This window comes from Pipra filicauda, unplaced genomic scaffold, assembly GCF_003945595.2.
Source record: "Pipra filicauda isolate LSUMZ 115617 unplaced genomic scaffold, ASM394559v2 scaffold332_size803855_pilon, whole genome shotgun sequence".
NCBI lineage: Eukaryota > Metazoa > Chordata > Aves > Passeriformes > Pipridae > Pipra > Pipra filicauda.
In genome coordinates this window covers 416,023-429,877 of record NW_024104457.1, presented here as the reverse complement: position 1 = coordinate 429,877, position 13,855 = coordinate 416,023, and the positions used below count along the sequence as shown (strand labels likewise).

The following is a 13,855-nucleotide window of genomic DNA, read 5'->3' as shown; positions in this document are numbered from 1 at the left end:
ATTTTACTCAACGTTCATTGTAACATTCTGGGAAGAACACTGTTGGCTAACGTTTTTCTTTCTGTGTGTTGCCTAACTGTAAAACTTTTTTTCCTGTAATGTCCAATATTTATGCATGTGAATGACAAACATTTAAGTGGTACTAAAACTAATTGCACTTAACAATTCTCAGCTCTGGGTAGACTTGAACAAACTATACTGGAGTTTGCAAACTATAACAGAATGAACAATAATGTGTTTCAGGAAATCGTCACCATATTACCTGAAAGATAAAGATAGTTATTTGAATTAATCAAAGTAACAACAATTTAGACAACTATGTAACGCTGGTGCCTAGATCGTACTTTAGAAAATTAGCTGGAAATTTTTGAACGAGAAAATGATGTTCCAATTACGCATTTGCATTTCACGGGAACATTCAAAGTACACAAGGCTCCTAATGTACTTTATATCTGTTTAAAAGAATTAGTCTCTATGTGTGAGGTAAACAAAAATACTCCTGAATTATTTAATATGTAACTGTAATTTGCTACTTAATAGATATTTTCAGTATTTTGTTTAGAATAGTAAAATCTCTTGACAGTGTTCTTTCATAACTTAAAATTTTCAGGGTATTTGTCTTTGCTTAAACTAGATGAAAATAAACAGTTTTGACAAGAATTTTAATAGTTTCTACTAACACAAACAGGGATTTATCACGCTGGAGTAGCTAATGTTTGATTTAGGAATAAATCCCAAAAGCCTTCAAATAAGTTTTTTCTATTAAAAAGGGGGTTTCATCTGCCTTTTCTTTTAAAAATTCATATAAGATAGTTGGTATCTTATAAGTATCTTATAATTTTATACTATTTCTTTGGCCACTGAATGTCTTATCTCCTCTAGTGCTTCCCCTTAACTAACACTGAAGAAAGGAGGAAGCTGACGCTGATGTAAATGCAAGAAGGAAGGATGGAAATGTACTTCTGACACTTTTGATTCAGGATACATTTGAAAACTATTGCTTGCCAGGATGTTCTTGACAGTGAGAATTATCCTTTGATAGCAAAACTGTGGGATGTCAGTGGCAGACTCGCTCAGTATTTGCATGAGAAATGCAAAGAACTTACCACTGCAGCAAACATAGAGTGGTTTTGAAGTCTGCAAAACACAGTGCCACTCACATCTCTGCATATAGTTGTTTGGGGATGGTATTGTAAACACTGGAGGAAATTCAGTGATGATTTTTCTTTTCTTCTAAAAAGATGTTGCACCTTGGTTGAAGCAGTGTAAATGTTTTACTGTGATTTCAGGGCTTTTTGGATTATTCAGGTATATTCTATATAGATTCCTATTTGGCAATGTCTTTAAATATGTGCTCTAGTCATTTACCCATAACTAAAAAAAAAAATAATTTGTTAAAAATTACCATAAGAGAACAAAAAATGAATTCTAGATATTAAGCATCTGTCGCGAATGCACACTGTAGATTTACTAGGTTTGGTCAAAAGCTTTCAGGGTTTATGCATAAATTAAAGAAGAACACATTTGTTTTAGTAATGGTGGAAGTGGGTACGTTCCACACATAATTTTCTTTGTATTGGACACTTTTCTGTCAGAAAGCTGGCAATGTTTATTTAGAGGGAGTCCATGAACTGCAGAGCTAAATACAAACTTCTCATAAATCAGGTATCTCAGAGTGGTTTTCTCTTTACTTTTTATTTGGGGCTGTTGTTGAATGTTGAATGTTTAAGAAAAATTACTTGAACAATTATTGCAACTGTTTCTGTATACTTGATTATGCACATAGGATAAAACGGTAGAGTAAGGGATGTTTGCAAGGCTGTTCCAGCCCAAATTTTCATCATTCTTTATGGAAAAAAAATTGCTTAAAGCATGGTGACTTCAGTGGTTGGCAGTAAGTTGCTGTGAATTACTTTTATTTACAGTTAAATATTCCAGTTTATTTTATAGCTTCTAATCTGAGAAAAAAGAAAAAGACATATTGTTATAGTATTCAAATAATTTTGCATGTATTTGCCTGTCCTGTAGAATCCAGCAATTTTTTTGCACGTAGTCTCCTCTCCTGTGTTCTGAGCATCAGACTGAATCACAAAATAACCCCAGAAATGTCCCATTATTCACATGAGCTTGTAAAAAATTTCAGTCCCTTTACTGCAGGAGATTTTATTTTCTTTTTTACATGCATAATTTGGAAGGGAGTGTCTGATATATCCAATGTTTTGGTTTTGGTTTTTCTGCTAGTGACTGAGTATTAATCTATTTCTTTATTCATTTTTATAGATTAAAAAAATCAACAGGAATTTTCCCGTAAACCAGCAGGTAAGAAAAAGAAAGGTTGGGGTTGTTTGAGTTATAATTCTGTATAACTGTATTTAATTGTGTGGTATCTGTACATTATTCTAAGAGAAGAATTCTCAGTAGATTTTCTTTAAAGAGTTCTTTATTGTTTTTATATTCTAAACTCAAAGGGAACTGGAGTGTTTTGTCAAAGTAAGAACACACCTAATCTTTTCAAAATCTATTTAATGAATATATATATATATATATATATACACAATTTTCTTCATCTTACCAATTTTACTATAAAAGGAGGAGTGGGATTGTTATGCTTTACAGAATTAGATAGAATCCATCAAGGTTCTAAAATTCTAATAATGTATGGGTTTTCAGTGGGTTGTTTTTTTGCCTTGAATAGGGATCATTTTTTGTACAATGCCTCATGAACACAATTGCTGCTATTCTCTACAGCTGTGTATCTGGGGATTGGATCTATGGCATGGAGGGATAGATCTTTTTGTTTTGAGAAATCTGTTCTTCCCACAGTTTCTTTTAAGGAAGCAAACCTACAGGCAGCTTGAAGTTCAAGGCTGAAATTGTGAGGTTCTAGTTGCTAGAGACCATAGTAAGAATGGACAACAGCCACACCTCCTTTAAAGGATCAACATATCGTTTAGAAAACTATGTAAATAAAATATTAGTAAAAATATTCAAGGTAAAGTTCAGTACACTGTAAAGGTAATTAAGTATGCATGTGTTGTGTATCCCAACTATTATATAATGGTGATTTCATTTTAGGGTAATAAGGAGAAACAGAGAAATCTGATTCATAAGAAGGAAAAAATTACTTCCTTGCAGAAGGAGAGAAATTTACATAGGACTGAGCTATAAACCTGACTTCAAGAAGACAGATGAATAAAAGTGCTTTCACCTCCCTTACACCATATCTTCAGTTAGTCAACATATTTCTCAGTATCCTGTCTCTGGTCCAACCTTATTACTATGGAATTGTTCTGAGTGTAACTCACAAGGGAGGTAGATACTACTATTTTGTTTTCTGTTTTCTTAATGAGAAGGTCCACAAATCATAACAGTTAGTCACAATAACAATAATACAAATACTATTAATAATAACAATATGGGTGAATATAAACAAAGCTACAATAATTGAAGATAACACTTGCATTTGGGCATTTTCAGAATAGTTCCTATAACATCAGTTGCTGACAGTGGCAAAGAAATGCTCCTATCTCAAAAAAAGGAAGAAAACAACGGCTAGTTAACAAAAAGCCGTTAACTAGCTCCATTTTCACTCTTACCCTGAACTTACCTCTTTGCTTTTATTACTGTAAAAAAAAAAAAGACAACAAAAATATGAACAACAGTTATAATGTCCCAGCAGTCTAACATATAATTCAGGGATCTCTGCTGTTTTGGAACCCTTGGCATGTGGGGTCAATAAGGTATTTTCCTCTTCATTAGAATTCCAGTGGAAAGCAAAAGTAACTTTTGTAGCTTGAATAGCTTGTTGATCATATTATCTGTTAGGGCAGCCTGCAATATAATTCATTCTTTTCTAATCAGCACCAATGATTATATTCCAAAACAATTACCATAGAACATTTCAAGAAGCTCAGCCAAAAGAGCAAACTGAAAAGAGAGAGGCTGATTTTGATGGACAGTGAGACTGGTAAAGTCTTGATGCCCATCAAATACTGGAGAAGAAAAAGGTTTATTGATCTTTAGGGAACATTAAATTCAAAACTAAACTCCCTTTTGGGCATATTTTATGTAAAGAGGGTTGCAGTTTTTATCATAGAAGGAGCTAGGAAATATCACCTAATTTAAGTTAAATAGTGTTTCTGAGTAGAGTCAGAAAAGGCTACACAAATGTAAGGTTAATTTCTGTCTTCTGATGTGCAGCAAGGATTAATATGGTATGCAGGGAAGGAACAAGACTTTTTACTTATATCAAGACATCATTATTTATCTAAAAGTTAAATTATCATCTTGAATACATTTGTCATCTTGATTTTTTTTAAAACACATTTTTGTCTAAGAGGTTGAACAGCTAGTTTTAACTTCTTTCTTCAAACATATCAGGAGCTGTTTTCATTCTCCTCTGCTTTAAAAAAAAGTGTGCATATTCAATTTCACTTAACAAATATCCTTTTTTTTTTAATGAGCACTAGCAGGGTAATTCAAGATTATTTTCACTTATAATTTTTTTGTATGTAAGGCTTGATATGCACACAGGTAACACCAGACACCAGGCTGTGGCTAAAGTTGAGAACGCTGCAATGTAGCTGGCAGAGAAGGCAAAGGCAGAAATCTGGTTTTCTGCTTTTATAACCATACCTTTCACATGCACAATAAAACCCCAGGCTGAGTTCTCCCCCTGTGCTTTATGGCCTGCCTGGCTGCCCTGAGGGGGCCTCCAGGTGTGTCTGTGAGAATTTTATCACTTGTAGTAAGGGAGTTACCTCTACAGACATATAAAGAGAATGAGCAACCTGCATGAGAATAAATTCCTTCCCATGTAAAACCTTTTCCCTGGCAAAAGTTTCCTTGAACAGTTGCTAATCTCCCCCTCCTCACTATTTTTTCCAAAGGTCTTCTGCTCCTAGAATATACCTATGTGCATTTTAATTATTAGGTAGAGGGGAAGGCAGTTATCAAACTAGAGTCAAGGAACCAACCCAGTTAAAACTCCTTCATGAAAATATTCTTGATGTGGAGAAGAGAATAGGGGCACAGACAGAGCCGTTAGAATTACAATGAGGGGAAAAAAATGCCTGCATAGGTGTGGAAGATACTGTAACTCTAATAGCGTTATTCAAATGTCTCAATGTTGCAATAAATAAAAAAGATAAAAGAAAAAGTAAATAGAAATGACTCGTTGACTGCACATAATATGGTGGCTTTCCTTTAAGGCAGTAATTGTGAAAGCAGGTTTGTCTGGAAAATTATTAAAAAGATAAGATACATTCATTGAAATTAAAAGATCAGAGACGATGGGTATTGATAAGAAAGTGGCAATTATTTGGACAGCATGAAGCAATAAGAAGTTCTGAGAAAGATGTTAATAAATTTGATAGTGGTTGAAAGATGATTCAAAAAACGCTGGAAGAGGACCACACAGACAAAATATTGTTGAAGAAGACTGTGGGAGAAGAGGGAAATAAAGTTCCCCCTCTGTGAGCTGACAGTAATGAAAAGAACACTTGAACATGGTAAAATTAGAGTATTGGTTGTGTTTTCTATATTGGTACTATACACATGGGCTATATATAGTAACATCTAAGAGGATACCAGCAAGTAGTTGAGAAAAAAATGATTAAATAATTTGCTACTCAAAATATAATGAACACTTTAAATATTCACTAAAAATAATATAGTGTCCTAGACAAAATTTCCGTAACTTCAGAGAAAAAATTATACAGACCTCAGAGCAGAGAGGCACAAAGAATGGAATATTTTAAGGCTTCAGCCAGAGGCTTCTCTATTTGATCATCCAAGATAGGAGCGTAAACACAGGCACGTTCCCTTTTCTTGGAACTCATCAGTTCTGTTCAGCTCTTACACTGATTACTGCAAATGTCAGCTCCTGCGAGAGCCATCATTAGGCAGGTGATTCAGAAAGGTATCATCGACTCCCTGCTAACGCTTTCCAAATGATAGGAAAACGCACCCTACCTCAGTAAACTGTAGTGGTGTAATAAGGACAAGCGCTGCCCATTCCTTTTCAATTTCCAGTCTTTATATTAGCCACCATGAGTTTGCAAATGTGCTGGTCTTGGCTGAAAGTTGACTTGATACCATGTAGAGAAATCATCATTAGATAGTCCTTGTAAAATCTGATCCTTCTCAGGGTGGGAAACCAAATGTATTGCCTCCAACTACCAGAGACTGTACTACATGTAACTCTCATTTGCTGTTTGGGATTCATTGGGATTTGGCTTTTACTGGTTGTCATGCCAGGAGGATGAATTGGTTACCTATTGGATTAGGTACACAGTGGAATTCACGGTTTAGATCTAAATCTTAGTATGGCTTTCAGTTAATCTCCCACTGTCCCTGCATGTACAAGTACAATGTTCATAAGTTGCAGTCAAGGAAGTCATAACCCTCTGATTTCAGTTTTAGCTTATTTCACAAGAAGCTAGTGGTACAAATCAGATTCATTACCTGACAAACTCAGAGAGTTGATTTTTCATTTTATTGGATTATGGCTATGTTCACATACATGTTCACAAATGTAATAAATAGACTTGCTTCTCTACTACATGGACAAAAGTCAAATCTCAAAGTTTCACATGAATATTAGAATATCATGGCTGAGCAGTGCATCTAAAACTTTTATTCCTCATGCTGTATGTCTCATCTCTATTAAGACGGATTCAAAGGCTACAACCCTCCACCTTTCGTCAATGTTAAATTCACAAAAAAATATAGTGGGGAAGAATGCTATAATACTTTAAGTTGAACATTATTTCTCTTCTATCTACAGGCAGCATGAGCATTGCAGAAGATAAGAACTTTTCATTAAATCATTTTAATTTTTAAGAATAATCTTTCCCTCTAAAATTTTTCTACTTTTATGGAAAATAATTGGTAGCTGTCCTATTCAAAGTTAACAGTCTGTAACAAGAATTATGTGAGAATGAGAAAGAGTTTTTCGCCTCCACAACTGTGTTTGACTCAATTTAAAAACATCATGACATAATGAACTGTCACACTAAGGCCAGAAACTGGGGTATAATTGTGCATGTCAGATTCCACAGCACTCAGTTGCCATGAATCCCATTGTTTTGCAGAAATTTTACATTCTTGATGATGTTTACAAATATACATGTTTATGCCCATTTATTCTTGCTTTTTATATAATTTAATAAAAAACCTACATGCAGCTGTACCAGATCAGCTATGTAATATCACCTCATATTCTGGTTTGATAGGCTGTCCTTCAGCTTGACTAAAGTTCTGCAGTTAGAACAATCTCATCTAAAATCAATTCCAAAAATTTGGCTTAGTGAGTTATTTAATAAAACCTAACTTATGTGCGCTGTATAAAGGTGAGCACACACAAATGTCATAGTGACTGGCTCGCCTGTCAATCAAACCAGAGTCCTTTGCTGCAGATGTGTTGCATCTCTATTGCATTTAAAAAGTTGAATTCCATTGCTCAGGTGGACTGATCAGGATAACATCTGTATGAAACACAACATGACTTCCTTTTTTTATTATTAATAGCTAAGTAGTAGCTTCCATTGCTATTGTATTGTTGTTTTTAAAGTGCAGTGATTAAACAGAGTGTTCTACTGAAAGATGACATGTCCTCAAAATAAATCAAGTCTGCTCCAGAAGTACATTAAGAACTGTTTTCATTCCCTCTCCTTAGCAATATTTTGTTTTCTCTTTTTTTTTTTCCTGATTTTGCATGACTTGAATTAATTATTTCTCAATATGCTGTTACTGTTGTTCCTCAGAGTAGCCATTCAGTAGCTTTTGACTGACAGTTACTGAACTTTCAGGTCCAGTTATACATCTGCTCTATCACCATCTGCTGTCACAGTAAGGATTTTATCAGGTCTATTTTGAAGGAAAATCTCTAGAATGAAGCTTCTATTGTTAAATGCTTATAGAAACACACAGGGGAAGCTGAGTTCTTGCTGTTAAATTAAGCAGAAGTGCACAATAGGGTGTAAATTGTGTTGGGCTAATTCCCTGCTTTGTATTGTCAGCCATCTATGGCACTCATCATGGATTATTGCTGCATAACATATACCCTTGAAAGGCTTATGTTGCTTGTTGATACTTTATTGAGCTTTCTGTAAAATAAACTGAATATATATATATATATATAAGTTTGTATAGTTAACATGAAATGCTTTTCCCTGAGCAGTTTTTCATTGTTTTAGATGCTTCCTGTGGCAAATAAAAGATTTTTCTTCCCTTTACGTTTTAGTCCAGAGTAGCTTTTGAACTTCAGGACATAAAAGAGTTTTAGAAGGGCAATAGACACCACAGATTGTTAAAGATTTTAGGCTGAGGAAACCACATTGACTTCTGAGAGGACGGTCAGAGAACTTCCTAAAGCTAGTTGATTACCTGATGAGCTAGATAACATTCATGTTGTGAGTCACTTGATGCAGTTATTGGATAGCAATGCTTATGTCCTAGGGCAGCATACCCTATAGCTCATGAAAGGATGGAAGTAATTTGGACACCTGCTGGAAATTTAGATGATACAAAAGAATAATTAGATCAAGTTCTTATTTAAATCTCGAACTATAAGTCTCAAGCTGTGTATCAAATAATTTCTGCATGTCCAGATAATTCAATTTTGCCTCAAGTATAGATTTCATCTTCATTTACATACTTTTCTCATTTATTTTCTCTTTTTTTTTCCTAGTACTAACTCATTAGTATAAGAAGTATTAGCTTCCCTCCCCCCCCCGCAATATTAATATCTCTCCCTGAAAATTGCTTTCAGTAAGGGTAGTTTTGCCTGGACAAATTTAGTGACCACATCTGTGTTAGCTCTGTGTTCAGATTTTAATCAATACAAGGGTGAATGTACCGTATTCTGCACTCAAGGTTTAAATAGGACAGATGAATGAGGGGATTCTAACTGCCTTGTTCTATTGTAGACCTTTGAAAGTGAGTGAAATAAGCATATATGTCCCACAAGTAGACAGTATGATGCTAAATTGATAAATAGATAAACAAATATTACTTATTTTTGGATTCTACAAGAAGAGTTTCTAATGTTGTATGTTAATGTTCTAAAGGAATAAACCAATAGATAAATGCCGCGGTCCGAAAAGGGGGGGATGGGGCCGTGGCACAGCACGGCTTCGGGAGTCCAGGTAGGGTGCAGATGGAATGCTTTATTGAAGCCTGCACGGGGTTCTTTATCAGCTCAGGTGGGGAAAGGGCCAGAACATAGGATGAGGCATGAGACAGACAAACGGAGGAGCAAATCAGGATAGGGGCACAGGCGAAAAGGGGGAGGAACCGGGGAAGGAAAGGGCAAATGGTACCTGTATCCTCTCTGCACCTTCTTCAGCCCATCAGAGAGGGGAGCGGGGAAGCAGGGAGCAGGCAAACTCGTGGCAAGCCCGGGCCTGTCCAGGCTGTGCACTGTGTAGTGTGAATACAATGAAACCACATAATAACAGTAAACTCCATATAGTAAGTGTAAGGTCCATATAATAAAGTCCTGCCAATTGCTGTATGTTTTTCTCCATGCCTGGAACTGTTCCCATCCTGAATCTTGCTCCTTCACAGATAAATAAATAATAAATGTATATTAAAAATTAATATTTTATGTCTATAAATATTGGGTGACAGTCATGGCTTACATATATTCAACTGGTAAGTGCTAGATTGATCTACTGCTTTTGAGATAAAAGTGCTCTTACCAGATCCTTCATCTTATTTGTGCATTCCTCTTGGGTGTGAAATCAGGCTCTTTTTCATTCCACAGGTCTTGTGTGTCTTTCTGTATAGTATCACAGCTGCAACAAGAGTGGTATACCTCAGCTTTTAGCTTGGTGGTTAGGTTAGATGAAAGATACAGGTTTGACACACTGACTTTGTGGGTGCTGTAATTGCTATGTTGCCATAATAAGGGCTTTCCCTTCAGCTGCTACTTTTTGCAATAATATGATCTTAACCTTAATAAACCTGATTCTGCCTGTGTACATCTGGAGTTGTTCTGAATCAGAACCTCACAGTAGATTTAATCAGAGGAATAATTGCTTCCTGAGTTGTCATAACAGTATGATATGTATGCAGTTCTTCCCAGAAGCGTAATTATGTATCTATGATGAGGTCAGAAAGTGAGAAACCATTGAATTTGAATAGCAATCTGAAGCATTGCTTTTATCATATCTCTTTATCCCTGTGTTATATTTATATGCATGACATGATTAAATCCCATTTTAAGTCTCTAAACTTATTTGGATCTAATATTTTGCCATTTACCCAAGAAATGGTATATGTAACATAAATAGGACAGTGAAAGGGATACCAGCAATATAAAAAACAGATTTTCTGCAGGAGTTGGATATTTCTGATTTCTGAGACTGGAAACACAAGTAGCAAACATTAAACCAAGAAAGGACCATTTTTTAAAATTCTTATAGAATGCTTTCCTCTTTTTCATGTATTTTATTTTTGGATAGAATTTTTAGCTGCTATCCAAACAGGCCAACAAAGCACGAGGATAGAAGGCAAATTTCAGCATTCTTGTTTAGAAATAGATGCCTTGAATGATGCATATGTCCTGTACTTCTTTGTTCTCTGGCAAGTTCCTGAAAAACCGTAACAGAGAAAATGAGAAAAGGTGAGAAACAGAGTCACCATATCCACAAAATATATAGGTCATCTTTTTATTTTTTTTACAGTTATAATTAGAAAGATTAAGTATGGAGGAAACTTTTCTTTTTCTCTAACTTTTCCTTAAATAAGGACTTGTTAGTATCCGCAGCTTACGAAATATGAATTTGTTCTGTCTGGCCCCTTTGGGATTTTCATTGGAGGCTGAGGCTAGAAATAAAAATGTTGCAATGCTTTATTGTAATGTCTTTTTTATTATATCAAATAAGTGTAAAACTTCCCAAGAATAACATTAATTTTAGTATATTATGATGAAAGTATTCGGTAAGTCTATACACATGTTATTCCTTTGGGAATTATGTCATCTAAATAAATTAATTGGAATCAATGAAGCATATACTTTAACTTAGATTTTCTACTGAAAGAGCACATGGGACTCAAAGGCTTAAGTAAAATATTTTTAATTACAGTTTACTTCAAGAGGAGAGGTCAATAAGCATTCAATTTTTCTCATTCACTTATTTTACATCTGTGCAGATGATTGGTGCTTCATATCACACTCTGTGAAAAGGGAAAATATTTAGTCTCTTGAATTTCTAAGAAAAGTGATTAAACAGAATTCTGTGGACCAGAGACAGTCTTTGATCTCTTCTCTTTCATCACAGTAGCAGTACATGGTACCAGTGATAGAGTAGCTACCTGAATTTCATAGTATAGTTGATGTGCAAAATAGTACAAAGTAATTGACAAATTATGGTTACCTACAAATGAAGAAGGATAAAACCACGAAGAATTATTAATCAATGAAAATGTGTGAAAGAAAACTGACAATAAAATTGATGAAAAATGTTAAAAAATGTACGTAATTGCAAATGGAGAAACATCCCCAAGAAATACATATTATTACGACACATTTTTGTATTTTCAAAGAGTTGTATTTCCTGGGAAGAAGACACTGTTTAGTAAGAAATATCTCTTATATGTTAAGTCTATTAGAGAATATTTGTTTTCAATCTTACTATTTTGGAAAGCAAAACTTATTAAGTCCATGATATGACACAGCAAATAGAGATTTAGCAGCGTCAAGTAGAGAAACTGTTCTCGGGAGCTGACAACTTAAAAAAAAAATTATTTATTTATTTAATAAGAAACATTTTCCATTTTGAAGTATCTCTCAGTGATGCTGGGTTTAAAACAAAATAAAAAGTTTACCTTTACTTATGAAGAATGATTCTGGATAATGGTGCAGGTCTGAAGAGGTGAAAGTGCCTGAAGCAGTGCTGTGGCAATGCTGTGTCTGGGAACTTCTGACCGGGGTCCAGACAGACATGTGGCTTCTTTCTCTAAAAAAGGCCTCTATCTGATGGCTCTGGTAGCATGAGAGTGCTCAGTGTCCAGAGTTACTTGAACCAACTGGCACACTCAAAATACCCCCAAAGACCAACAGGATCAAGATATAATAGCATGCAGTTTCTAGCTGCTTTCTTCAAATATACATCCAGAAGTCCTGCTGATTCCCATTATTTGTTTAACAGTCTACTGTTTACAGTGCTTGCTTAGTAAAAGCAATAGTCATTCATCACTCAGACCTATTGCTCCCACAAGTCTGCCCTGATGGCAGTAGGTGGGATAATACAGCAGCCTCTCCTTCCCCTCCTGCTGAAGTAGGCTGCTGCTCAAAACCAAACCCAGAGAGTGGGAAAGAAGATCTATTATGCAAATAGCCTGCAGACCTTTGAGACTAGGCAAAAAAGGCTTTAAAGAAAAAATACTCTCTTTGAGAGGAGTTACTTCTGGTTAAATATTAATTCTGAGTTTACATCCATCAATTGTTTAATAGTTGGTACTATAGGTTACGGTCTGCTCTTCACAGGGCCTTGAATTGTTGCATCAGGATCTCTTCTTCAGTCAGACAGATGTCACCCACAGAGGATTTTTTATGTTATCTTTGTGGTTGAAGGTGCCTGCCTGTCCCTCTGTAGAACCCTGTGGATATAGAGACTCAACATTTTACACTGAAATTTGAGCTTCAATGCAGGACCCAATATTAATTTTATGGGTTGCATCCCTCCATTGTTCATAATGGTAGGACACTGCATTAAAAAAAAGTGCCTGAGTGGAAGAAAGCTCTGAATCTGAAAAATAAGTATTATTTGGTACTTTTTAGAAACTGAACTTCTCCAATGAAACTGCAAAATCCCTGGAAATACCAAGATGCCCAAGACAAGTCAACTATTGACATGCATCACTCCACTGTCAAAAAATAATTAAATGCAACATGAGTTCGATAAATGTTGTGAACTCTACTACTAACTCCCAGCTACAGGCTATTGGCATACGACTACCAATAGGACCTCCAGGATAGCCTAGGTTCAATCTAAACACCAGGGAAATTAAAACAGGCTTTATTCCAACAAAGCAAAAAGAAATCATCTTGTTAAAAAGTAAGTTATGAAGAGAAGCATGAAAATAATATTATGTAGAACATACTGAATATCATGATCTTCATCTAATCATCCCCTAAAGTTTTTCTTAGCTTCCGAAGGTGGTATTTTGGACGTTGTTTTCCTCTATCTTGTTGTCTTTCAAAATGGGACTGCATTCTGGCTCTTTTTCTCAAAACAGTTGTGTTTGGATACCCTGTTTTGAAAACTGATGTTTAAAGTGGTTCCAAAGTAATCCCTCTTCTTCTTTCTTAGTAATTATTAAGATTTTTTGTATACTTTAAGAATGTATAAGATTGCAAGTTAAATATCATTACTTTAGGCCTTTACTAGCAACTTTATTCTGGTCTCATCTGAATTCTCACCTTCTCTTTCCTTTTCAATCTCTATAGAATATCAGGGTCCTTCAAATTTCCCCCCTCCCCCCATTAACAACTGAGAAGGGGTGAGAGGATACATCTGTCATTTCTTAATAGCTGCTTATGAGCAATGTCTTCAGTCTCAAGGGTACCTTACCTGCAAGCAATCTGTACTAAAAATTCTTTTCCAGAGTGTATTTTAAGGATGAAATCTGCAGGGAGAAACTTGATATACTGCCCCTCTGAAAATTAGGGTAGATAAAAAATGGATGCATTTAGAAAATCCTGGACAGCTACAAATGGATTATGAAATGTGAACTACTACATTTGGTATGTAATACTGTGTGTGCCACCAAAAATAATGTGGAAATGTAATAAAACCAATGCTGAAGCTGTTTTGCTAAGATCATTAACTCAGGACTACTTTAA

At 35.2% G+C, this 13,855-nt stretch overlaps 1 protein-coding gene across 5 annotated transcripts in view; it reads left to right on the top strand.

Annotated features, from left to right (window-relative positions):
- Positions 1 to 13,855, top strand: part of SNTG1 (syntrophin gamma 1) — a 345,421-nt gene that overhangs the window by 264,174 nt on the left and 67,392 nt on the right. For all 5 annotated transcript variants that reach the window (XM_039383959.1, XM_039383962.1, XM_039383961.1 and 2 more), the window contains one exon: positions 2,281 to 2,319. In XM_039383959.1, coding sequence (XP_039239893.1) covers positions 2,281 to 2,319 — 39 coding nt within the window. The remainder of the gene's footprint in view (positions 1 to 2,280; positions 2,320 to 13,855) is intronic.